A 22,890-nucleotide genomic window follows, 5' to 3' on the forward strand; every position below is an offset into this window, starting at 1 on the left:
CTTTGTGCTGCGGAAGAAATGAGGAAGAATGAGCAGAGCACTCCGCGCTGTCCGAGATGGAACGTGCATGATCGCTTCAAGCTTAGCCGCCGCTGCACGCACCTCGGCGATGATGGCCAAAAACCCAAAGGGCCAGAACCCCTGTTGGCGCGCCCCCCGTTGATTTGGAGAGTCGAAATTGGGACCAATTGGCGAAAAGTTTGGGGTTTTTTCCTGTGGGAGCAGCAGCTCTTGCCAGACTGTGCACGTCTGATACACGGGCAGCGGGCCTGCTGCGGCTGCGTGAGACCTCATGGCGCACTGCTTGTGATGAGCGGCCTGGATGCGAACGAGGCGCAGGGCTTTCGTCTGAATCCGTGTCCCTGTCGTGCGTGTGGTGTCAAGCGCCCGGCGCGGGTGTGGGTGTCGGCGTGCGAGAAGGAGAGGAGGCCGTGTTGTGCACGCAGATGACGGTCGTGCTGGCGACGACGGGGACGACGGCCGAACGGTCGGCGCTGTGATCCAGCACGGCAGTGTACAGGCTCAGCAAGAAGAGCGGCACGTTCAAGGCGAAAGTCTGTCCAACCGTGGGTACATTTCCACACCGTCAAAACGGGACCTCGTGAACTGTTCAGTGCTGTTTCGAAGCCGGGATGCACGCTAGCAATACACCGGTTTAGCAGTCGATGTCAATCCGCACGCACTGGTCTTCTCATCAGACTCTGCGGCTCTCTTCCTCGCCCCGTAACCATCACTCCTCGCGACGAACCTCCTTCAAAGCTCATCGTCGCCTCAAGCGGAGAAAGCGGCAGAAGCTCACTCGTCAAGCCGCTTGTCGAGCGTCGTCTTCGACCACGCCCACGACCCGATTTGAGGCTCTCCAGGACCGCCCAGCGTTGAACAGCCCCCCCGTAGCAGCGGATTCGCCGCCTCGAGGACCCCAGAGACCTTTCCCAGTGCCGAAGGCCGTGACCCAGGCAGTTTGCGGTTGGTGATTCAGGCGCTGCAGCGCTGGTGTTGGCTTGTTGGCTCGTCTTCGCCGTCGTCTCGGACGCTCCATCTATCCTCTCCTCTCCTTGACGCCTCTTGCGCCAAGACTGTTCCACAGGGCTGGCACGACCCGGCGAGGACCGAGCGCCCTTGAAACAGCTAAACCTTCTTTGACGCTTCGATCAAGATTCGACTCCCAAAAAGTCAACAGAACCTTTCATCAACGCTTGCCTCAGCGCGACGGCGTGCAGCACGACGTACAGACTCTGCCGCCCGCATGAGCGCTGGAGCATGCGATGTCTCGATACAGCGATCGAGACTCGAGACCGCCGCCTCCTCGTGAGCGATCACCGGCGCGAAGCTACAGGCCTGGTGGCTCGTCCTACTCAACCTTCAGCTCTCGACCTAGAGACTTCGGCGGCCCGTACAATGACGCTCCGCGCGGTCCTCGGGGCGTGAGCGATGCTTCCAGACCGCCGTTGTCCAATGCGCCCAGGGGACGCAGCGGTTTTGGGAGCCGCTTCGAGCCACGTGATTCGCGCGACGTTGGATTCAGCAACGACAGACTGTACGAAGGTGGCGACAGGTACGATCCACGGCGCAGGTCGCCAACGCGTGATCGGCGAGACTCTCGCGACGTTCCGAGACAGTTAGACACGGACCGCGCTGCCCGCCAGGAACGTGGCGATGGTCCTCCTTCAGCTGGTTCGAACGCATCGGATGCTGCTTTCAGGCCGTCTGGATCGTCCTTCCGGAGTGGATATGCTCGCGGCCGGAGCAGCGACTTTCGCGACAGAGGAAGGCCTCGCAGCAGGTCCAGAGAGCGACGCGAGAGAGATCGATCAAACGACTCGCGCGATCTGGGCTACAGAGATCGTGAGCGCGCCAACGACGCCCGATACGGTCGCGATCGTGCGGACGACCGAGACACCTATCCCAGGCGCTCGGATCTGCCAAGTCGGATCGAACCCAGAGACTTAAAAGGGCAAGGGGAAAGTCGCGGCCAAACATCTCAGTCGGCGCCGCAGACCGATCGGCCACAAGGGCCTCACCAGGCGCCACCTGATAGACCTGTTGGTGAGTTCCGACGTGACCAAGACCTTTCAAGACGAGGTTCTGCAGTGTCCGACAACAGCAGAGATGCACGCCGTGAAAACGATAGGCCCGATTCAAGCGCTGGACGTTCAGATTCGCAACGGGCGAATCGCCCGGCTTCGCCGCCACCTGCTGTCCCTGCTGTACCAGCGTTTGGATTTCGAACCCCAGCACCTTTCTCAAGCGTCACATCACTATCGTGGAAGAACCCTGAATTGCAAAAGCCTCCCCCAGCGTCCGGGCCTGCGCAACCTTCAAAGCCGGCTCCCACCGCGCCCAAAGCATTATCGGTCGCACCTCCCACTGCACCCAAAGCGGACCGGGTCTTGGAGAAGACTCCTTCTCGTGAGTCACTAGCTAATGCTGTCGAGGAATCGAAAGAGAGGGCTACGTCCGCGGGTGCGTCACCCTCGCCTCGTCTCGCCTCTGCCGCCGCACCCGACGGGACACAACAAGCAAAGTTTTCGCCCGCAGCAGCGACGAGCTTTCTCAACCCCCCATCCGCGCCTCGTGCTATGACTTCTCCGCAGCCATCGTTTGGCCGGGCGGGCGTTGTTGGCGGTTTTGGACGTGCCACGTCTCCTGTAGCAACGGCCGCGATTCCAACCGGACCTAAGGCTTCTGCTCCCGTCAATGCCTCACCCCGCATGATACCTGGTGCAATTCCAACAGGACCGAGAGCTGAAAGGGGTGCGCCTCCTTCTGCTCCTCGTAACGCCCCCCCAGCGCCAAAACTATTCAAGTCGAGCTCGCAACTATTTCCTAGAGCTTCGGTCGTGCCGAGTAAGCGGGATATCAATGGTCTCGAACGCGAACGTGGTACCACAAATGAACACCGGCTGGGTGAAATACCACCACAGGGAACTCCCTCGGCGCAAAGCGTTGGCAATGGAGATGTGCCTGTGCCAGTAGAAGTGGACAAGTCAGTTGTTAAACAAGAGACCGCCACTGCCACTGCACCACAAGAGAGTGCGCCACAAGAAGATGTCGACATGGCCGATGTTCCAGCTGAAGAGTCCAAGAGATCGCCTACTGTAGAGGAACAGTCCCATTCTTTCCCAATCAGCGAAGACGAAGAGGATGAAGCAGTTCTCACGGACATGGCCGAATTTCTCGAGGACAAATTCTTCGCCGAGAAGAAGCGCATCGAAGCCAAGCGGGTTGATTTATCCACCAACGAGTTGCGACCTACATTACTGTTTCCCGAGCTTTCCCGACTTGTCGCCATGCGTGCGATGGTCAATGATCTCAGCTACCGGTCTCGAACAGGCGCAGAGAAGAAGGAGACCGCCACTAAGACAAAGGAAGTACCGTGTGAAGTGGAGCAAGCGCTACCTCAGCCACCTCCAGAAGAAGTTGTCCTACCTCAAGACGAAGACGGTGATCAACTCATGTCCGATGGCTGCAGTTCGACAGAATCATCGCTGGACCGCATGTCTACACCAGATCCTGAGTCCCTTCCGTACCTGGAAAAAGGCTTCTCGACACCATTGTCGGACGCGGACCCGTTCAGTGTCACCAATCGCGAGATTCCCGAAGAGGCTATCAAAAATATTCTCAAAAAGGACGTCGATGCTGAGGCTCTTGATCAACTTCGAATGGAACAAGAGTTCAGGGAGCTGTACATGGAATGGAGAAAGAGTGTCAACCGGCTCGACAGAGAAAGGGATGAGGCGGAGCGTGCAGCTAAGCAATGCTCACCCGAATCAAATCCGCCACTATCGACCTCAGATGTGGCGGGGCCATCGCTTACCACGTCTTCTGAAGGGGGTAGACGAGCACATAGGTTTGCCAGCGAGTACGAGTTACAGCGAGTCATGGAAATATCATTACGAGAAGAAGAAGAGAAGAAGCAGAAGGATCTCGCATTAAAGGAAGCCCAGGTCAGTGCAACTGCCGACCGAGAAGCTGAGATTCCGGACTTGCTTCCACCGAGCGTGGCAAAACGACGGATCTTTAAAGACGTTAGCCAAGCGCGGCGTCCACAAGACGCTCTTCGCATCTTCGATTTCGTTCCTCCAGTAGACGACTTCAGCGAGGAGGAAGACCGCATCATGCGGGAAGTTTACAAAGAATACACGAAACAATGGGGCAAGATTGCAAAAGCGGTAGGCCGAACATACAAGGAATGCATCAATCACTACTACGCGTCTAAATGGGACCGCCGCTACAAGTCACGAGTCGGTGGAAAACGAGGACGTGGTGCACGAGGCGGCAGGAAGCCTGCCGGCCGTCAGGCACGAAGTGCTTTGGTTCCTGCTGAAGACGCGGCCGAAACCGATGCGAATGGCACTCCTATGATGACCGAGTCCGGACGTCCACGGCGTGCAGCAGCCCCAACGTGGCCGAAAGATTCCGATCAGGATCAAAATGGCGCGAACAGTGCAACAGGTAAACGAGGCGCCAAAGGGGATGGGAAAGATGGCGAAGCAGTAACTGAAAAGGCTAGTCGGAGGAAGGCGAAGGAGAAGGCTCCTAAAAAGACTGCTCGCAATCAGCCTCTCGCCGCACGTCCGACGACCTCTCCACAAAAGGTGGATCGAGACATCAAAGACAAGCAGATCCAAACTCCAGAATTGGAGAATGCTTGGCAGTTCAAGGAAACTGGCGCAACCGGACAGACAGAGCATATACCGCCTCTAATGCCACAGCCTCATGTGTATCCAGAAGCCAATTTGACAGGCTACCGAGAGGTCGGAGACGTAGGCTCTGTTGCGCCACCTGCAGAACGTCCACGGTCGCATAGCAACGCCACGCAAAGACAAGGCCCATCGAGCTACTGGTCTGTGACCGATGAGCAAGAATTTATTCATTGGCTAAAGCATTATGGTACCGACTTTCAGGCAATCTCAAGTCACATGGGCACCAAGACCTCTACAATGGTGAGTGATGCTTATGTGATTCGGATTATGTTCCTCTCTAATCTGGGCATAGCTCAAGAATCGATATCAAAAGTTTGTAAATGATGGGAAGCATGGGGAGTTGATTCGAATAGTGAACGAAGTCACGCAGCGTCGAAGTCGAGGCGAAGATATGGGGCCCCCTCCAATGCCTCCACAAGCACCCAATCGTCATGGACGTTACGAGGTTCCCAGCGCGACACTTCCCCGAAACCTTGCGCCAAGCAACGAAGTTGCAGAATCCGACCAGTCAACCTCAGTACCTGTCACTGTTTCATATGGCATGTCGCCGCCGTTTGGTCCTCGGCCCAATATTCCCCAACAAGTCCAACGCAACACACCTGCTCAGGCTACTAACGCTTCAGGACATCGACCTCGCCAAGTCGGCCCAATACTCGGTTTCTTTGGAGACGATGTTCGTACTTCTCAGCCGCAAAGCAATACTATTCGGCCACTCATCGCGCCACCTGAGGAGCCTCAAGGACAGAGAGCACCGGAGAGGATCAAAACCGAATTTCGGCCGGTGGAGCATGATCGAGAGCTGTTAGGCAGGCAAGAACGCGAGCGTGAGCGCGAGCGCGAGCGCATCGAGCGTGAATATGAAGACATACGGAGACGGCAGGTGGAGATTGGTGCCCGTAACGCTCAGATCGCAGCTGAAAGGCGCGAGCAGGAGCGTGTGTACCAGCATCCTGGTCCGTCGGGGCACACATCGCAAACCAGCATTCATAGCATTCCTGTTGCTCCCGAACATGGTAGGCATGACTCACGTCAGCACGTTTTCCCCCCTCAGATGCCAGCTGCGGCTGTGCATACTACTCGCAATGTCATCGTCGATCTTACCGGACCCCAAGCAGCTCCAATGGCAGGGCAATCAGAGCGACGACCGCAATCTCCACCAAGGCATCATGCACTCCCGCCACTTGCCCAACAACCACAGGCTCCTCCGCCAGCAGCTCCAAGCCCGACTCCGCCATCAGCTGCCTCCAAAGAGGCGCCGAGAAGGTCGAATCTAATGTCGCTGTTGAATGTGGAGCCTGAGCCCGAGAAACCTAAAGCCCAGGCTCGCGTCGCTGAGCCCGTCATACCTGCAGTTGCGCCGTATCGTATCAGTGCAACCATGCAGAGCGAGACAGCGCAAACAGCGGCGACGGCCCGCGATGCAATGGCTGATCGACCGTATTCGCGCCCGACTTACCCACCGACAGGTCTTTCCGCTTCATCGTTGTCGACGCCGACAAACGAATCAGGAGGAAGAGAGTCGTTACCGCCCATGGCTCATCGCGACAGTTGGTCTAGCCGCCAAGCATCCCATTTCCCTCAAACAAACTCGCCTGGGCTGCATGCGCAACACGTCGCACACAGCCAAGAACGCGCACCATTGTTCTCCAATCGTGACTATCGATCAACTGCGTTCGGTGCCCTCAATGGACCCAATCGCGCTCAGCCTTCTCCTCCACCTGCTTCGACTCCATTTGGACAGCATTCCCGAACACCTTCGTACAGCCACCCAGCACACCAGACGCCGACTTCATCCGTTCCAGTTGCACCAGCCGTCCCTCCACCAGCACTGCATGCAGGCCATTATGGGCAGAGAGAACCGCTTGCTCCAGGCCATTCTCCTCATCTCGGACCCCAGCACCATCCACCGTCAAACACTCGTCCAGAATTTGGCATTCATCAACGCCTGCAAGAACAACCCCGAGAAGCGCTTTTTGACAGGCTTAGGGAGCGGGAGCGAGATCGTGAGCACTTTGACTACGCTGCTGCGCGTGAGCGCGACCAACGAGAACGAGAACAAGCATTGAGGGAGAGAGAGTATCAGGAACAGATGGCACATCAGCAACGGTACGGACATCATACCCCGCCAGTAAACCAATCAAGGTACCCTCCCCCTCAGGCGGTACCAGAACGCAGCACGGCTACGCCGCTGTCTCACGTCGGATACCCGCCACCACAGGACCATCACGCGCAGGCTGTTCAGCGACAGTATGATTACAATCAGGAGCTGCAACGACGTGATTTCGAACGTGAGCGCTCGAGACAAAACAGGATTCAACAAGCCGCAGCAGACGCCGAAGTGCTACAGCGAAGGGCTCGCATGGAAGCCGAAGTAAGGCGTGTGCATGAGCAGCAACAATACCGTAGACCGGAGGAGCAAAGATATCCTGGCATGCCGCCTCGATAGAAGTGTGGCGTTTCGTATATCTAAGCAACTTTTGTCGGAGTTCTACAGCTGTTTTTCATTTGTATACTACCATCGAGCACGGAGTACACGGAGGACAAAGATCACGCATGGTATGACTTTTTTGGGCAACGTATGTAAATACCCAGCCGATGGTGGACGATTTTGGTACATTTGTTTTGGTGTCATGGACGCACTCTGTGAGTGCCAATTGATCTTGTATACTACCGTATGTCCGTGGAAGCGCAAATCAGAACGTCGTACTTTCGAAACACGCTCTCGTTCTTGCCGCCCACCATATCTTTCGACCAGGTAATGACTAGTTAGTGGGGGGGACGCTCGATCGCACGTGATAGAAGTTCATGGAAGCCTGAGGCCGAAACGCATTTCTAACTCCTCGACGTTAAGTTTCGCCATCCGAAAAGTGAATCCTTTGCCCAAAGCATTATCTTGCAACCATACATCAACAAACTTTGTCGCAGCAGCGTCTGAAATAACTCCTTGTCCGTCTGTGGGCTTTTCGCCAAAATGGCCAACTATCTAGCTTCCATCTTCGGTACAGAGCAAGACAAGGTAAGACCAGCATCCCGACCTTCAGCGTTTCTGCACATTTTTGCTAACTTTGCTTTTCAGGTCAACTGCTCGTTCTACTACAAGATTGGTGCATGCAGACACGGCGATCGCTGCTCAAGAAAACATGTCAAGCCCTCGTACTCGCAGACGATCCTCCTGCCGAACCTGTATCAGAATCCTGCCTATCAGCCAAATAACAAGATGAACGCTTCCCAACTGCAGAACCACTTCGACGCTTTCTACGAAGATTTTTGGTGTGAGATGTGCAAGTATGGGCAGATCGAGGAGGTCGTCGTATGTGACAATAACAATGACCGTAAGTAGACAACCAGGCTAGCCCGACTTCGTCAGTTTGTGAATTGCGCGATACTAACACGGACATGTAGATCTCATTGGAAACGTGTATGCGCGATTTAAGTACGAGGACGATGCCCAGAAAGCCTGCGATGCGCTTAACTCACGCTGGTACGCGGGCCGGCCTATCTATTGCGAACTGTCCCCCGTTACCGACTTCCGCGAGGCGTGCTGCCGTCTTAACAGCGGTGAGGGATGCGTCCGTGGAGGCTTCTGCAACTTTATACACCGCAAACAACCGTCTCCTGAACTGGAACGCGAACTGGACATGAGCACGAGGAAGTGGCTGAAGATGAGGGGTAGGGATGAGAGGAGCGTGAGCCGGAGCCCGAGCCCCGAGCCGACGAGAAAGAGGTACTAGTTTTTGATCTTCACAAACCGAATGATACCCGTCCCGTCTTCATGGGCAATTTCTTACTCCCCTTCGTCCTTGTTATGGCTCGTCCTGAGCGCCTGCCTGACCCATCCCGACGGAACTGGGTAGTGAAGATTCCTTCTCACGTTTTCCAAACGAGGCAACCAATATCAGCCGTGAAAACACAAAAATGGAGGATATAGACGATGCGGAGCTTGTGGGCACCCAATCATTTGGGCAGGATGGCTGACACGTCTACCCCCACTGCCCGCTAGACAGAATCACAGGCATCTAGCGCTTATGTTTGATTAAGAGTCTGCAAATGACAATTAGCACAATAAGCGCTGTGACTCATGATATAGAGGGGTCAGCAGTCAGTCCAGATGTCATAAATCTTAATTTCATATGGGGAGACTGAGACAATATTGTGGCGAATTTGAAAATGGCGTGCGGTGTTCTTGAGGCGGAATCGAGGGCTATTCTGTGCAGGACAGATGCAAGGAATTGAATTCAGCCTGCCGATGTACTTATACGTAACAAGCAGTGTCCTCGGGACGCGTCAGGAAACCATGTATATGGAATGCGTCCGCTCGACGATACATACTACAGCTGAGTTTGGTCGTCGCAACGTATATACCAATATGATACAGTGTACTTTTACTTTTTTCTGTTTAACATTCCAAAACGTATCGCATGTCTGTTTGAGCGATGTAGACCCGGTTGCTGAGACGTTTAGACTCCTCGTTCCATGGCGTATAGGAAAAGAAAGCAAATCAGTCCGCTTTGACGAATGCTCGCCTGTGCCAGATGCCGAAAAGAGGAGAGAATTCATGAAGACTGTTCTTGCTCATTCATCAATATGCCCGCATCCTTTAGCCAGAGCATGAGCACGACGACGCCAACTACGAAGATAATGAGGCAGAGCCAGAAAGCCCAACAGATCAGAGCGAGGTGAGATTGCTTTGCCTTTTGACGATCGAGCCAGGAGTCGCTGTACAACTGGTTGTCAATCCAAGCGAAGCGAACAGGTGGAAGAGGAGGGTGAGCATACGCGTGCTTCAACGAGGGACGGTCAGAGGACGATGGCGATTGTGCTGCTCTAGCTTCTTCGTCAAGATGCACGGCCTATCAAACCCCGTCAGTCACCGTCCTAAGCAGGCGATCTCCGGAGATACGCAGACGGACTGTGGAGAAGCGACGCCAGAACGCAGGATCGCGGATTGTGGACATCGTATGCAGCTCTTTTGTCTACACGAAGGGTCAGAGAGAGGGTGACTTCTTCTTTTTTTTTTTTTTCTTGCAGTCTGTTTCAAGGAGTGCGCGTCCTCGACGATGTTTTTTGAAATGGGCGGTGACCGCTGTAGGCTTCCACTAGAGGCCTTTTGAGTACGATCCTGCTCTGCTTTCCGAGGCGACGGAAATGCCTTTGGTCGCAAGTTCCTACGCTGAACGCTTCGGCACAGCACCCGGCAGAAGGCGAAAGAGCAGGTGCTCAGGGCTCAAGCTTTAAGCACGCACTGTACGGAAAATGTGCATGCGGACACCGGGAGCAGGCAGTCACACGGCGGGTTTACTATTCGACGTCGCCTATGTAGGACAAAACAATTCCGAAGCCTTTGGACCATTTGTACATTTCTGCCCTAGAGCGGTATGTGTACGCCTTGATGGAATGCTCGGAAGCTGAGATGGTCGTCCAGGAAGGCGAAATGATGAAGAATCGACACTCCGCTGTTTGATCAAGCACAAGGGGCGGTGACTTTCGCTGCATCCAAGCCAGGGTCGGCATGAATCTTCGCTCATTCAGGCCCTGAAATGAAGCGCCTGGATTTGACTGCCGCGAGAGACTTCGACACACGTGCGACAGGTCTTATCGTGCACTTTCAAGCAGGAAGACAAGCCGTGGTCATTGGAGCAGTAGAAGTTGGTTCTGGTATTCAGCTACGAAGACGCGATGCTCACGCGTTTCTTGGGGTGGGGAAGACGCGATAGGTGGGCATGTCCGCGCACGCTGATTGGCTCGGAGCCCTTCATCCACAAACAGGCTCCATGCCGTGGTCACCCCTTTGCTCAGCTTTTGCGACAACGCAAAGCGCGTATCGAGTTTACCTTTCGCAACAAAGACGATAACCGCTGTCGCAAGCTCCGTCAGAGTCCTTGTCACGATCGCATCACAGTCCACATCATGTCGTACATGCGCAACCTCCTTCGCCCGGCCTCGACGACTGTCCGTACCTTCTCGTCCTCCGCGCGCAACAACTACGCCAAGCTAGCGGTCATCGGTCGTCTCGTCAGAGAGCCCGAGGCGCACGCATCCAGCACTGGCAGGACCTTTATCAAGTACTCGATTGCCACCAGCCACGGACCTCGCGACAGCGAGAGATCGAGCTTCTGGAACGTCACCAGCTTTCCAACTAGCGATGCCCAGAAGGACTACCTCCTGAATCTGCCTAAGGGGTAGGTAGAATCATCTGCGAGCACGGAATCATTTGGACTGCTAATGAAATATCGCAGCTCGCTTGTGCATGTCGAGGCCGATGCTGAGATGCAGAAGTACGAGGTTTCTTCCGAAGGCGAGATGCAGGATCCGGAGGACAAGAGCTTCAGACGATCCCTGAGCCTCATCCAGCGTAAGCAGTCCCTACAAGAGGATTACTTATACAATTCCATAACCTTGCTGATATTTTCGACCAGGAAATCTCGAAGTTCTCGGTCGCCCAAAGCCTGCTCAAACCACTGCAGATGCACCTGAGCCCCAGGCCGCGAGTGCGTAAACGGGGTGGGGGGGGTTCACTCATAATTGAAAAAGGAGGGTAAGAGGGCGAAACGCTACTCTACGCTCTTGGGCTGGCGCACGATCCCGGTGGTGGGTGATTCCGAGTTTGCTTCCCCAGCTGTGTTAACAAGTATCTACAAAACTCCTCTCTTGGGCTCTCGTGCTTGGCACATCCCAATGATTTAACGACCTACACCACGTCGAATTTTGGTAAGAAAGAACAATTTGAGTGGGATCACCTACATATGGTCCGTAATATCAGTCTTTCCTATGTGATTCCCTATCAATTAAGAATTGCTCGAAAAAGCGAAGATCCGTGCCAACGCAGCTCTTGTTTGTGCCTATGGTGCTTCACTCGTGGAGTCTCAGCGAAGTAAACTTATCGCACAGGCATGGTGGCGTAGATTACGACGTCAATATCCCAGAATAGTCAAGTCCAACTCCGCGAGCTCAACGTTAACCAGCAAGCCGCACCAATAACATGTTAGAGTGCGTTGGACAAATTGATAAACATCGCCATAGTTTGAATCAGATCCTTCCGGTAGAGCCCAATTTGGTATTGTCAATTGATGACACTCTCCGCCTTTGTAGGAAGACATATTGTGACCAAGTCAAGTTGCACCCGCAAATGTGCCATTTGACAGCAATTAGCGGTCCGTTTGGCAGGGCACGTTGTCGCGGGATCTGGAGGAGCCAGCCGTCCCTGTCGAGAGAACGACGGACAACATTTTCTGAAGAATTGTATCGTAATCCTAGGCTCCACCGCATGCCCAGTTAATACCGAGTGGACAGATGCACTGACAAGCTATTCGTCAACCCCTTGAGCGCAATGCAGTATCCCAAGAGATTTTCTGTTGTTACAGGTCATCACGTATTCCCAGAACTTACTAGATCTATGTTCTCGATTCAACATAACCTAATCGTGGCGCAACAGGGAGGGACCGCAATGCATAAGTGTTCTGTGCAAGTGGGACAAGTAACACCCCTGCATTGGGATGCGGCACTTTTTTTCTTTTCGACAGGCCACGGGACTGGTGCAGCATTGAGGGCAACATACAAAATCGTCCATCCTTCCTGAGACGTTTGGTGAAGAGACAGTGTACGAGTGAAGGATAAAAGACCTTGCTCATAGATACGAGGCCCGAAGCCCCCGAGTTGCACAAGGCTTGTATGTTGTGCTACCTGAACTCGACGATTCCTAGGACGGGAAGAGCTCCTTTCGACGGACACATCTCCGTACTTGCCTCTGCGGACAGGGTGAAGCATCATTAGGACTGCGATTCGGCTTCAGACCGCCAGGTTACAAGGCGATAGATTGAAGCATAGAAGACGAAGATGCGCGTCTTGGCAGCTATTCGCAAGTGGCGTGGGATGATACCATCGTACTTACCGAGATGGTGTGTCAAATACGATTGGATCTACAGGGTATAACCTATCCTGCTGTAGGCGCCATGGATTTTGAGGCTATTGAGAGGTTGTGTCCGTATCGAAGTGGCGCTAGTTGTCAAAGACGCCGCGTCTTCATTAAGCATAAGAAGTAAGACAGGGCTAAGAATCTTGACGTCGATGCTCGCCTCACGGTTCGGGATACAAAAGGGTCAGCCAACAGGGGTTCCATTTCTTTGTTACACGGCAGAAAGAGCATCTGTGTGAGAAAGAAAATCAGGCGGATCGATCGTGCTTGCAGTCGTATAACTGATCAGACCTAATGTATGGGTGAGAATCAGAGCAAGCACTTCGTCATCTTCTAGACTTGTCACCATAGAGAGCTCTGCAACTTGACTTTTCTTCTTAGTCTTGATACACTATCTTCTTGATGAGCGATGACATGAGTCGAAGACGGAGCTCTGCACCGACTCCCACATCGAAGCCGGTTGCTGATGGCAAAGCGAGGGAAAATCGTACTCCACAAGCTGACGTAGTAAGTTCGACTGCAGGTACGCCGATACGGCTGCATGCAGATCAGAAAGTGTTGAATGCTTGCTCAATGCACTCTCTTGATGAGCAAGGTTGCCCCGAGAAGATGGATAAATCACAGTTACTGCACTTTGCTAGAACCAGCCAAGCTGATACTTCTTCGCGCAGGTCAGCGCGCATGCCCAGCGTACACCACAGACTCTCGACGCTGTAGATCTGCTCCTCCAACTAGACAAAAAGCGTTATCTATTTCCACGCCCACCGGTACACGCTGCGGGGAGATCACAAGACTCTGGTCCCGAACCAGAAGTCTTTCCCTTGGACTTGGACGAAATGACACATGCTGATGGAGGAGCTGCTAAGCAAGGACGTGGAGTGTTCGGGCAAGAGCTGATAAGGTCAAGCAAGAGCCAGGAAGAATGCGATAAGCAAGATCGAGGGATTCCGATACCAGGAGCGGCTACAAAGTCACGCGCACGGCGTCGCTCGTGCGGGCTTAAGATGGACAGCGAGGCTGTGCTTGATGAGCTCGCTGCCAGCAAAGGTGGGTTTAGCAAAGATTGGCCCTACCATCGATCGGACACGTTACGGTAGCCGTCGCGTGGTCGGAGGACGTTGGGGGCTGCGAGCATACCGTTGGGTTAAAAAGTATGTAGCACGTCGTCGTCGTCGTTGACTGCCAAAAGGAGGCAAAGAGTCCATTCTGGATCAACAGCTAGCTCTCGAGATCACGACTGGGACGCTTTTGGCTGCTTCGACGACAAATGAGGAGGCGCATGTGGGGCGGAGGAGCGAGATCTGGGTGAAATTTTGACGACGATGCGAAGGCGGTGAGGCGAGTCGAGGTTACTTAAGCAAGAAATACGGGCTCCAATTGGTGCAGAACGGAAACGAGACGCCACCTGACTGCGGAAGCCGGCAAGGTTTTGCTGCAGGTGCAGCGACGCTTCGTCGTGTGATTTGTTCGCTCACGACCATTTTCTATCTGTCCGACGGGGGCAGAGGGTCTGAACGATGCCAGGACGGTTTGTCGTCGAAGAGTAGAACCAGTGGAGGAGAAGAAGCGGACAGGACACGAGGCTCACTCGCGGGCGACGGAGAGGTTTGCGTGCTTATGTATCGCACACTCGGCCGTGCTGGGCCAGCCATCGACCGGAATTCAAGTGCTCGCGTGCTCGACGATCTTGGTGGCATCAGATTGCGCCATATTTGCTTCTTTGCACTTCCATGAGCCATGTTAGCCAGTTTCCGCCGCACACATGCGCCTACAGGCGCCAGCTCAACTGTTTCCTCTTCTCGTATCGCTTTCCTTGCGCTCTAAAATTTTCTCCTTAAAAACTCCCAATTGATCTCTTGCACTCCTCCAGTCGATAGCCATAAATATCCAATCCGGACTCTGGGAATCCACACAATCTTATCTACACCCAGACCCTTTCCCCTTGTCGGCCGCAAAACTAAGTAGTCGTCTGGTGAGAAGAGCATATACTCGCAATTCTGGATTCTCACCATGGCGCCCCATGCAGAAAGTCCGCAGAATGAGTCCGCCATCTTCTTTGATAACGCGCTTCCCAGTGGCCAGGCGGCTACAACGGGCGGCAGCGGTCACCCAGACCCCGACGTCGTCAAGCCCAACATTCTCTACATCATGGCCGATCAATTGGCAGCACCATTGTTGAAAATTCACGACCCAAATTCTCCTATCAAGACCCCGAACATTGACCGCCTCGCCGCGGAGGGCGTTGTGTTTGAAAATGCGTATTGCAACAGTCCGCTTTGCGCGCCGTCACGTTTTTGCATGGTCACCGGGCAGTTGCCGTACAAGATTGGCGCGTTCGACAATGGCTCTCACTTGAATGCCGATATCCCAACCTACGCTCACTACTTGCGAAGGGAGGGCTACGAAACGACTCTGGCGGGAAAGATGCACTTCGTTGGTCCTGATCAACTTCATGGCTTTGAACATCGATTGACTTCTGACATTTATCCTGGTGACTTTGGTTGGCAGGTCAATTGGGATGACCCAGACACCCGATTGGAATGGTACCACAACGCCTCTTCAGTTTTGCAGGCTGGCCGTTGTGTACGTTCAAATCAGCTTGATTATGACGAAGAGGTCATGTACAAGGTGAGTCGTGCGCCCTGTCGTTCCTGTCGTAGGAATGCGCTCAAAGGAGTGAGAAGGGAAAAAAGAAGGCAGAAGAACGACGTCCACATGATGCGTGGTTTTTGCCGCCCCCACACTCATGTCTTATTTTGCTCAAGTAACAAAAACTGACCAAGGTCTCAGAGCACACAATACCTCTACGACTATGTGCGTCAAGGCGGTGATAAGCGTCCGTTTTGTTTGACGGTGTCTTTGACTCATCCACATGATCCGTATGCTATCCATGATGAGTTCTGGGATATGTACGAAGATGTAGAAATCCCTATGCCGAAGGTCAAAATCCCGCAGGAAGAACAAGATAGCCATTCAAAACGTCTCCTAAAGTGCACAGATATTTGGGATAGCAATTTGCCAGAGGAAGCCATCAGGAGAGCTCGTCGTGCGTATTTCGGAGCCTGCTCGTATGTAGACAGCAACATCGGTAAGTTGTTGAAGGTTCTTAAGAACTGCCACCTAGACAAGAACACCATCGTCATCTTCTCGGGTGATCACGGTGACATGCTCGGTGAGCGCGGGTTGTGGTACAAAATGTCCTGGTTTGAAAACTCCGCGAGAGTGCCGCTTATTGTCAACTACCCGCCGCGTTTTGCTCCTCGCCGCGTTCCAGGCGTCGTTTCGACCATGGATCTTTTGCCTACCCTCGTCGAAATGATTGGCGGTAAAAAGGAAAGTATCCTACCCATCGATGGCAAGAGTCTGTATCCGGCTTTGTTGGGCGAGCCAATCGCCGATGAGGTCTTCGGCGAATATATGGGTGAAGGCACCATCAGCCCTGTTGTCATGATTCGACGTGGCCCGTGGAAGTATATTACATCACTCGTTGACGAGCCTCAATTGTTCAACCTTGAAAATGATCCTGAGGAACTTCAAAACCTCGCAAAAGTTCCAGAGTATGCTATTACGGCGACAAAGTTCGCCAATGAGGCTGCACGCAAATGGGATCTGCAGGCTATCCACGAGAAGGTTCTAACCTCTCAACGCATGCGTAGAGTGTGCTGGGCAGCTCTGAAACAGGGCAAATTCGAGTCTTGGGACTATAATCCAGAAGATGATGGCCGCAAGAAGTATATTTTCTCGCCCCTCTACTTTTACCATACTCACGCATTCTAACCTTCGCTAGGTATATTCGCTCCACCATTCCCCTCGACGATCTTGAGCTTAAGGCTCGTTATCCTGCAGTGGATGCTCTTGGAAGACCTTTGATCACTGCTTCTCCTCACGGAATCGCCGGTGCGAAGGGCGAATGAGCGGTCCTCGATTCTCATCAACAAATGTAACGACTCTCTTTTGTGGTCTTTACCGTACGGCGAGCTTCAACCATTTTAGCGATATGTCTGATCGCCGGAAGTGAAATTCTTCTGTTGCGGAATACCCTTCATTTTATAACCATGTCATCTGCATAGCGAGCGAGCAAATCTAACTGGTTGCCAAAGCAAATGCGGAGCATTTTGATCGCACTTTATTGCAGCCTAGCCTCGGCGTTAGGACTAGAGCTGTATAGCCTCGAATGTTAAGGAGCATTGTTTCAACTTCTGTGCTTGGACGTTTGTCTTGACCTGATTCAAAAAATTGTACGCATCCCTGATGTATTGACGCGATCAGAAGCTATTGAGAGCAAATTAAGAAAATTTATTATCGTGGTCCAAAACTACGCTCGATCCATAAAGACGAGTGGCTTCAACTCATACGATGCAGGGTGAGCGCAACTTCAAAATTCCTTCTATCTTTTGTGATGTATTAGTGGCGTTGTAGCATTCACATACGCAGCACAAAAGAAACTTGCCCATTTGCCCTATAGGCAAAAGTATCGACGTCTAGATAATGAATGCTTGCGATGATGTCTGACGACAGTCAAGTAGGCAATCGCAATTGAATAGGCTGTGTGCTGCACGTGTACCTAATCATGATTGACAGTCACAGAGCATAGCTCTTCACATATGTACAGGCTGAGTCAACGAGATGCTGGTTGCTTCGGTTACAGCCGAAATCATATATACTGAGGTCAAGTGATGCAAGTTGGCTCCGGCGGCTAACCTTGCTGAACATGAAGATCTATAGCTGGATGGTATTACGAAGGGATGAACGTCGCGTGATTGTCGAGGATATCCTTGGATCAAATCCCTTGGATTGAGTTCGACATGCGGGATACAAAACTAAGTCCCTCAAACCTCCGGAATCCGTGCTCAAGGTGTTTCGAAACCCCCGGAAGATTCAAAAAATCCCACAGACTTGGGATCTGTCGTGCTTCATGCGAAAAAAAAAAATTATAAAAAAAAAAAGGGTCGAGGATAGATTTCTGGAAGGAGAAAACGGCGCAATGTGTCCAAAAACGGAGGATCATAGCAATGTCCATCCCATGTACAGAAAATCTGGTAACACCGTTCTCGCTGCAAGCGCACGCATCCGGCGGCTTTCGTAAACTGGCTGCATCATGCTCTAAGAAGACAGAAGCCCCAAAAAAAATGAAAGTAGATGATCAAGTTCTGTTCCAGCCTCAGTGCTGAAATACTAACTCCGTAAACATGTTGGACGGAGTGGGTGGTGAGTATGGGCATGCTCTTGATGAACAAGCAGGATTCGAGCTAGACCCAAAATGGAAGCGGTCACAGATTTTGCCGTACGATATTCTTTGTTCTTTGCACTCAGTTTGAGTGTATAATCCCTCCGGACTCTATGACATGGCTATTACAATTGGTAAGAGGAAACGAGAGGTAGGATCCTCAAAGCCGAGAAAAGCTACCCAGGTGGAAGAATCGGACTCATCGGCTGCCGAAGAAGAGGCGAGATTAAAAGCAATTTTCAGGCGACACTTCGAAGCCCAATTCAAACCGTTGCCCGAATCAAAACTGCACAATCAGTCAGTCGAGGTCGTCCCAGACGCAGAGAATGAAAATGAGGATGACTGGCAAGGCTTTTCTTCCGAGGAGGAGAGCACACCTGTCCAAGTTGTGGAGTATAATGAAATGAAAGTGGACCGCGGTCTCGATGCAACGGTGTCCAAGAAAGAACTGAAGGCGTTCCTTTCTGGAAAGGTTCCCACGAAGGCTGTGGAAGGGCAGAACAAGACGAAGCGAACCACCGAAAAGGATGACGAGGGCGACGAGGACGACCAAATGAATCTCAAGAACGACTTGGCATTGCAGCGCCTACTCTCCGAGTCGCATCTTCTGGACTCGACACAGGCACAAGCTTCGTTTGAGGCTACAGGAAAGAATCGCTTGCGCGCCTTGGATCTTAGAATGCAGACATTGGGCGCAAAGTCGAGCGTGTTCGACGGTGGAAAGATGCCCATGAACATGCGAAAGGGTATCCTTGCGCACCGAGCAGCCGCAGAGAACAAGCGCAGGAAGGAAGCAAAAGAGAATGGCATCATCTTAGAGAAGGAAAAGAAACAGAAAGCACATGCGGGCAAGAGAGAGAGGGGAGTAGGGGGTCCATCTGTGGGCAAATATAAAGGTGGCATGCTCACGTTGAGTAAGCGGGATGTGAGGGCTATAGAAGGACCGAAGAATATCAAGTCTGGTGGAAGAAAGAAACAAAGGAGATAGATGATACCCAGAGATAGCAATGAGATCATGAATTTAGACGTGTTGTATTCTTGACGCCATGCGGTATGTTAATGCTACGCCAGCTGACTTTCTACCTTATACCTTTAACGTCCCGAGTGTCCCGTCGTCTAATCCAAGCCCGGAGTGCTAGGTGTTGAGGCACCCACCCGTTTCGGTTGCTTCTTTGCCCCTCCCGCACCGCCGCCGCCTCCTCCCATGAACAAGCTGCCCATCATGTCAAAGAGTGGGTTTCCCTGTGTGGGTATCTTGACGCCGAAGTACATTTCACCGATTTGATCCAGCGCTTGATCCCAAACCCCCCCGATATCTGCTAGATGCCCTTTGTACTGGCTCTTAAGCATGCGGAAAAGCTCCGGCGCCCCTCTTTGCACAGCAAGAAGCAAGAGACCGAGAAAGTTCAGAAGCGGGAGGGAAGGATAGACTCGTAGGTCGGAACTGTTGGAGGAAACATCTTGGGTTGATAACGCGGCGTTCGAGCTTGAGAGCTGCGAGGTGAACAGGAGATGGAATTGGTTCGCTGCGCGGACATTTCCAATAAGTAAATAGGGGAGAATACCGCGCGCTGCGTAGATCGGAGCAGTTGAGGGTTCGTCCTCTGAGTACCATGCGTATTCTACTTTGACCAAGACGGAGGGTGAATCTTTCGTGCCGAGTATGAGATGCCGTTCAGCTTCGATAGGCTCGTCTTCTATAAGAAACCGTGAGTCCGACTCTCGCCACCGCAAGCGCTAACGGCCATACCTTCAGCGTAAATCGATCCAATTACATGATGCAACTCCGGATCACCAGCTGGATACTCGCCACACCTGGCGCTCCAACCTATACTCTCCGCTATCACTTTCTTTCTAGTGGGCTCACCAGGGGCGAACAGCCTAAGCAAGCTGAATATCCTTGCTTTGCTAGCAGCATCCGGCTTGATTTCAGCTTTGTTATAGACTTCAAGCAGAAATACAGCTAGATCGCCGCCAGAACCTCCCTGGCCAGCTTTCAGGAGCAGCGCTGCGCCCGAGGAAAGTATGTCAATTGCGGCGTCCCATTGCGAGGATTTGACGTAGCGCGACCCAATAACCCGTAGCTGTTGGTGGGCTTCGTAGTACTGGCCTTCCTTGATTCTGTAAAGTCGTTCAGTATTTCGCACATATTCCTAAGAGAGAACAGATGCGTACTTTTCTTCTTGCCGCGCAATCGTCTTTTGTATTTTTGCGGAGGCCATGTTTGCGGTTAGCTAGGCTGTTTGAAGAATGCGTTGGTGACGTTTGGTGGGTGCGGAGCTGCTGGTGAATTCCGTCACCAGCAGTGATGGCTAGTCTAGATCTGGATCATTTCAGGAATTGATCCGATTCCTATATACGTTTGTAAATTTATGTATTATAAATATTTTGGTCAAGATTTTTTCGATGAACTGCAAGTGTAGTTCAAGGGTAGAATCTCAGTTTCCCATGATTTCAAGATTTCGATCTTGCAATTGCGAGGAACTACTGAGGGTCCGAGTTCGAGTCTCGGCACTTGCATTTTTGCACTTTGGTATGGTTGTGCTCCCATTCAACTTGTGTCACACTTGTTGAATAATATGTATGTTTTTTTTTTGGTTCCCAGGTATTTGCTTTATTCAGGCCTGCTCTGGATACTCTTTCATTACTCGCTCTGAACCGGTACGAATGGGTAGGCGGGCAGTAGTGAGCATAATGTTTTTCTTTATCAAAGTACAGATGGGAAATATAGATTTAACGACGCCAAAGTCGGTGTGAGCTATCCTACACAGTATAATAAACCGCTCTTTCATATGATGGAGGTGTGCCAAGTATGGAGGCGCTGGCAAAGACCCTCAAGTCGATGCCAACCAACATCACGTCTTTCCCGACCTTTATCGTAACGGTAATGGCTTTGCGTTAGTCTGACAGAATCAGCCACTGGGTGAATTGGGCCAGCTCAAAATCGTGTTGACGTTGACCACAATATCAGTTTCGAGTCGGCGTACCACGTCCGGCCGTGCATCTCGACTTGAGAGCACGGTACTTGCAGTCTCAAACGGCAACAAGGTTCACATAAGATACCCATCTACTATACGAAATCTCCTTTTCATGCCCTTGAGCATGGCCAGTTTCCTAAGTCTCAAGATGCTGTTGATTAACAAAGTGCCTGATGCCGTCCACGTGCGTCGGATCCTTACTGATGCAACAAGCTATACTTTTTTTTTTTTTTGAACCTGATGATGCTATTGATGAAACGAAATTTTGCCGGTGGCGGGCCTACCTCCTTGCACTCGACCGTATCAGTTCGGCATGGCTAGAAATGGTAGCAAAGGAATTGACATGGCATGTCCAAGGTCCAGATGGTGCTAGCTCTAAGCTGACGTTCCCTACATGACTGCGCGCGCCCGGCTCATCGAAATGAATCTCGTTCTGATTGACTTACGGGCCTGACAAGAAGGCTGTGTTCTACGCTGGGAAGGTCCAGTTCACGGCATGTACATTGCAAAGCTTGCTTGGTATTTGCACATATCGCCCAGTGTATACTTAAGCAACCTGGACAATAGCCGTGGAAAACGACGGGAGATCTGGCAACAGGCGATAGATTTATCTGTACATACAACTTTCGATGCTTGCTTCGCTTAGAGAAACCAGACCAGCGGTGATGTACGGCCTCGTCAGGATGGCAGTCTCAGTCACGCTTGAGGAGCAAGGGATGGGGAAAAAAAAAGGACCTTTTGATCGCAAAGTCGTACAAGTCAAAGAAGCAGTCCAGCTTCGGAATGAGCAGCTAGCAAAAGAAAGACATGGCAGTAGCTGATGGCTTAGCTGTCGCACGTATTCACCAGCCGGTTGACACCGGCCTTACCGCGACGACAGCGTTTGGCTGATTATTGTGCGAAATGGACACGATCCAGATGAATCCCAGACTGGAAAAGATGGCTGCCGTAGCTCACTGGACAGAAAGCCCCAAACTTGTTGGCAACTACTTTCTACTTGCGCATTCTCGTTCCAATAATGTGAGAAGAACGAACGGATCCTGTCCAGGCCACACGGATGAGCAAAGACGAACGGGTTCTTTTTTTTCGTGGGATGAGCAAAGGCTCTGAAGACTCAGTGGTCCGAATGCTACAATCGAACCGCGTGATCTACCACCCGTCGGACTGACTCACTTTGGTTACTTTGTGCACGCGAAGATCCGTAGAGCTCGTCCGAACCCTACCTCTTTAATTTCCTATCCTCCAGCATCTGATAGAGGCCCCGGAAGTGTTCGAACAATCTGTGTCGGGTTTCGACAGAGAACGAACAGTGCCTTCTCATCCGACGGATCCATCTTTCAAAAGTCCTGGGGCTTTGGCATCCGCTGAGCTTGAACCCCGTGCAGGCCTGGTATAACCGTCCAGTCCCAGGGAAGAGAGGATGGACGAACGGCCAGCACTTATTGAGACTCAAGGCTCGATAATCGGTTGAACCGCGACTGCCGATCGATGCTTCGTCCGCCGGCAAAGGACAGCTTCTCCGTCTCGTCGCTTACAACAACACGCATGGGATGAACATACGGAGACGAGGGAGAGAAAGGGAGGGTGAGGCTGCTGGGGTTGGTACGTCCAAACCAAGGGGTGGATCGAAATTTCTTTTTGTTCATCCTGGAATGGGCTGCATGATCATTTCGTTTGCTCGTCCGGAATCCACTGCTTTTTCATCTCACCTCTTTTCTTTTTCCCAGCCGGGCCCGCGCACTCGGCGAAACTGCGAACTTCCCTTTGTCGACGCAAGTCCGACCCGACGGGCACGGTGTTCGGAACAAGGGATAGGGGAACAAAGGGGTGAGGGTTAAGTGGGGTGGGGGCGCCGTGGAAACGTGGCGAACTGCAAAAATGAGCGCATTCGAATCCCCAAGGGCAACCTTTCAAGAATATCGAAGCAAGAAATCGAAAAACGGGTGACCTGATGGAAGAGGCATGGGATACCTCAAAGATTTTCAAGTCTTTGATCGACCTTTTCTGCATGAAGGAGGGAGACTCTTTGCCGCAACGGGAATAAATCGTCAGGGAACGCAGGGCTCC

The 22,890-nt window shown here is 52.3% G+C and overlaps 6 protein-coding genes and 1 non-coding gene across 7 annotated transcripts; 6 read left to right on the forward strand and 1 right to left on the reverse strand.

Annotated features, from left to right (window-relative positions):
- The first annotated feature begins 728 nt into the window (after positions 1-728).
- On the forward strand, positions 729-7,423 carry PV09_00437 (uncharacterized protein). The gene is made up of 2 exons (XM_016353176.1): positions 729-4,946; positions 4,999-7,423. Exons 1-2 carry the CDS (start codon positions 1,266-1,268, stop codon positions 7,150-7,152), a joined length of 5,835 nt encoding a protein of 1,944 aa, XP_016219433.1. The 5' UTR covers positions 729-1,265; the 3' UTR covers positions 7,153-7,423.
- Positions 7,424-7,567: 144 nt separating this feature from the next.
- Positions 7,568-9,124, forward strand: PV09_00438 (uncharacterized protein). Its single transcript, XM_016353177.1, has 3 exons — positions 7,568-7,722; positions 7,783-8,038; positions 8,109-9,124. The coding sequence occupies exons 1-3, from the start codon at positions 7,678-7,680 to the stop codon at positions 8,435-8,437; spliced, it is 630 nt and encodes a 209-aa protein (XP_016219434.1). The 5' UTR covers positions 7,568-7,677; the 3' UTR covers positions 8,438-9,124.
- Positions 9,125-10,511: 1,387 nt separating this feature from the next.
- On the forward strand, positions 10,512-11,755 carry PV09_00439 (uncharacterized protein). The gene is made up of 3 exons (XM_016353178.1): positions 10,512-10,885; positions 10,943-11,058; positions 11,123-11,755. The coding sequence occupies exons 1-3, from the start codon at positions 10,614-10,616 to the stop codon at positions 11,200-11,202; spliced, it is 468 nt and encodes a 155-aa protein (XP_016219435.1). The 5' UTR covers positions 10,512-10,613; the 3' UTR covers positions 11,203-11,755.
- Positions 11,756-14,388: 2,633 nt separating this feature from the next.
- PV09_00440 (choline-sulfatase) lies at positions 14,389-16,926 on the forward strand. Its single transcript, XM_016353179.1, has 3 exons — positions 14,389-15,246; positions 15,409-16,349; positions 16,406-16,926. The coding sequence occupies exons 1-3, from the start codon at positions 14,629-14,631 to the stop codon at positions 16,530-16,532; spliced, it is 1,686 nt and encodes a 561-aa protein (XP_016219436.1). The 5' UTR covers positions 14,389-14,628; the 3' UTR covers positions 16,533-16,926.
- A 1,030-nt stretch (positions 16,927-17,956) lies between these two features.
- On the forward strand, positions 17,957-18,886 carry PV09_00441 (uncharacterized protein). The gene has a single exon (XM_016353180.1). It carries the CDS (start codon positions 17,964-17,966, stop codon positions 18,831-18,833), a length of 870 nt encoding a protein of 289 aa, XP_016219437.1. The 5' UTR covers positions 17,957-17,963; the 3' UTR covers positions 18,834-18,886.
- PV09_00442 (uncharacterized protein) lies at positions 18,858-20,116 on the reverse strand. The gene is made up of 3 exons (XM_016353181.1): positions 20,021-20,116; positions 19,596-19,966; positions 18,858-19,542 (listed from the first exon to the last, which is right to left on the reverse strand). The coding sequence occupies exons 1-3, from the start codon at positions 20,065-20,067 to the stop codon at positions 18,962-18,964; spliced, it is 999 nt and encodes a 332-aa protein (XP_016219438.1). The 5' UTR covers positions 20,068-20,116; the 3' UTR covers positions 18,858-18,961.
- A 142-nt stretch (positions 20,117-20,258) lies between these two features.
- On the forward strand, positions 20,259-20,365 carry PV09_00443. The gene has a single exon. It is a non-coding gene; the product is annotated as a tRNA-Gly (tRNA).
- Positions 20,366-22,890: the final 2,525 nt, after the last annotated feature.

Source organism: Verruconis gallopava (genome assembly GCF_000836295.1).
Source record: "Verruconis gallopava strain CBS 43764 unplaced genomic scaffold supercont1.1, whole genome shotgun sequence".
NCBI lineage: Eukaryota > Fungi > Ascomycota > Dothideomycetes > Venturiales > Sympoventuriaceae > Verruconis > Verruconis gallopava.

Bases quoted from the DNA above. Each gene is read 5' to 3' on its own strand.
- PV09_00437 (XM_016353176.1), top strand. From the start codon at position 1,266: ATGTCTCGATACAGCGATCGAGACTCGAGACCGCCGCCTCCTCGTGAG. The intron at 4,947-4,998 runs GTGAGTGATGCT...ATCTGGGCATAG, and splicing joins GCACCAAGACCTCTACAATG to CTCAAGAATCGATATCAAAA.
- PV09_00438 (XM_016353177.1), top strand. From the start codon at position 7,678: ATGGCCAACTATCTAGCTTCCATCTTCGGTACAGAGCAAGACAAG. The intron at 7,723-7,782 runs GTAAGACCAGCA...TTTGCTTTTCAG, and splicing joins TCGGTACAGAGCAAGACAAG to GTCAACTGCTCGTTCTACTA. The intron at 8,039-8,108 runs GTAAGTAGACAA...ACGGACATGTAG, and splicing joins ATGTGACAATAACAATGACC to ATCTCATTGGAAACGTGTAT.
- PV09_00439 (XM_016353178.1), top strand. From the start codon at position 10,614: ATGTCGTACATGCGCAACCTCCTTCGCCCGGCCTCGACGACTGTCCGT. The intron at 10,886-10,942 runs GTAGGTAGAATC...GAAATATCGCAG, and splicing joins CTCCTGAATCTGCCTAAGGG to CTCGCTTGTGCATGTCGAGG. The intron at 11,059-11,122 runs GTAAGCAGTCCC...ATTTTCGACCAG, and splicing joins ATCCCTGAGCCTCATCCAGC to GAAATCTCGAAGTTCTCGGT.
- PV09_00440 (XM_016353179.1), top strand. From the start codon at position 14,629: ATGGCGCCCCATGCAGAAAGTCCGCAGAATGAGTCCGCCATCTTCTTT. The intron at 15,247-15,408 runs GTGAGTCGTGCG...CCAAGGTCTCAG, and splicing joins ACGAAGAGGTCATGTACAAG to AGCACACAATACCTCTACGA. The intron at 16,350-16,405 runs GTATATTTTCTC...AACCTTCGCTAG, and splicing joins GAAGATGATGGCCGCAAGAA to GTATATTCGCTCCACCATTC.
- PV09_00441 (XM_016353180.1), top strand. From the start codon at position 17,964: ATGGCTATTACAATTGGTAAGAGGAAACGAGAGGTAGGATCCTCAAAG.
- PV09_00442 (XM_016353181.1), bottom strand. From the start codon at position 20,067: ATGGCCTCCGCAAAAATACAAAAGACGATTGCGCGGCAAGAAGAAAA. The intron at 19,967-20,020 runs GTACGCATCTGT...ACGACTTTACAG, and splicing joins ATTGCGCGGCAAGAAGAAAA to AATCAAGGAAGGCCAGTACT. The intron at 19,543-19,595 runs GTATGGCCGTTA...GGTTTCTTATAG, and splicing joins TGGATCGATTTACGCTGAAG to AAGACGAGCCTATCGAAGCT.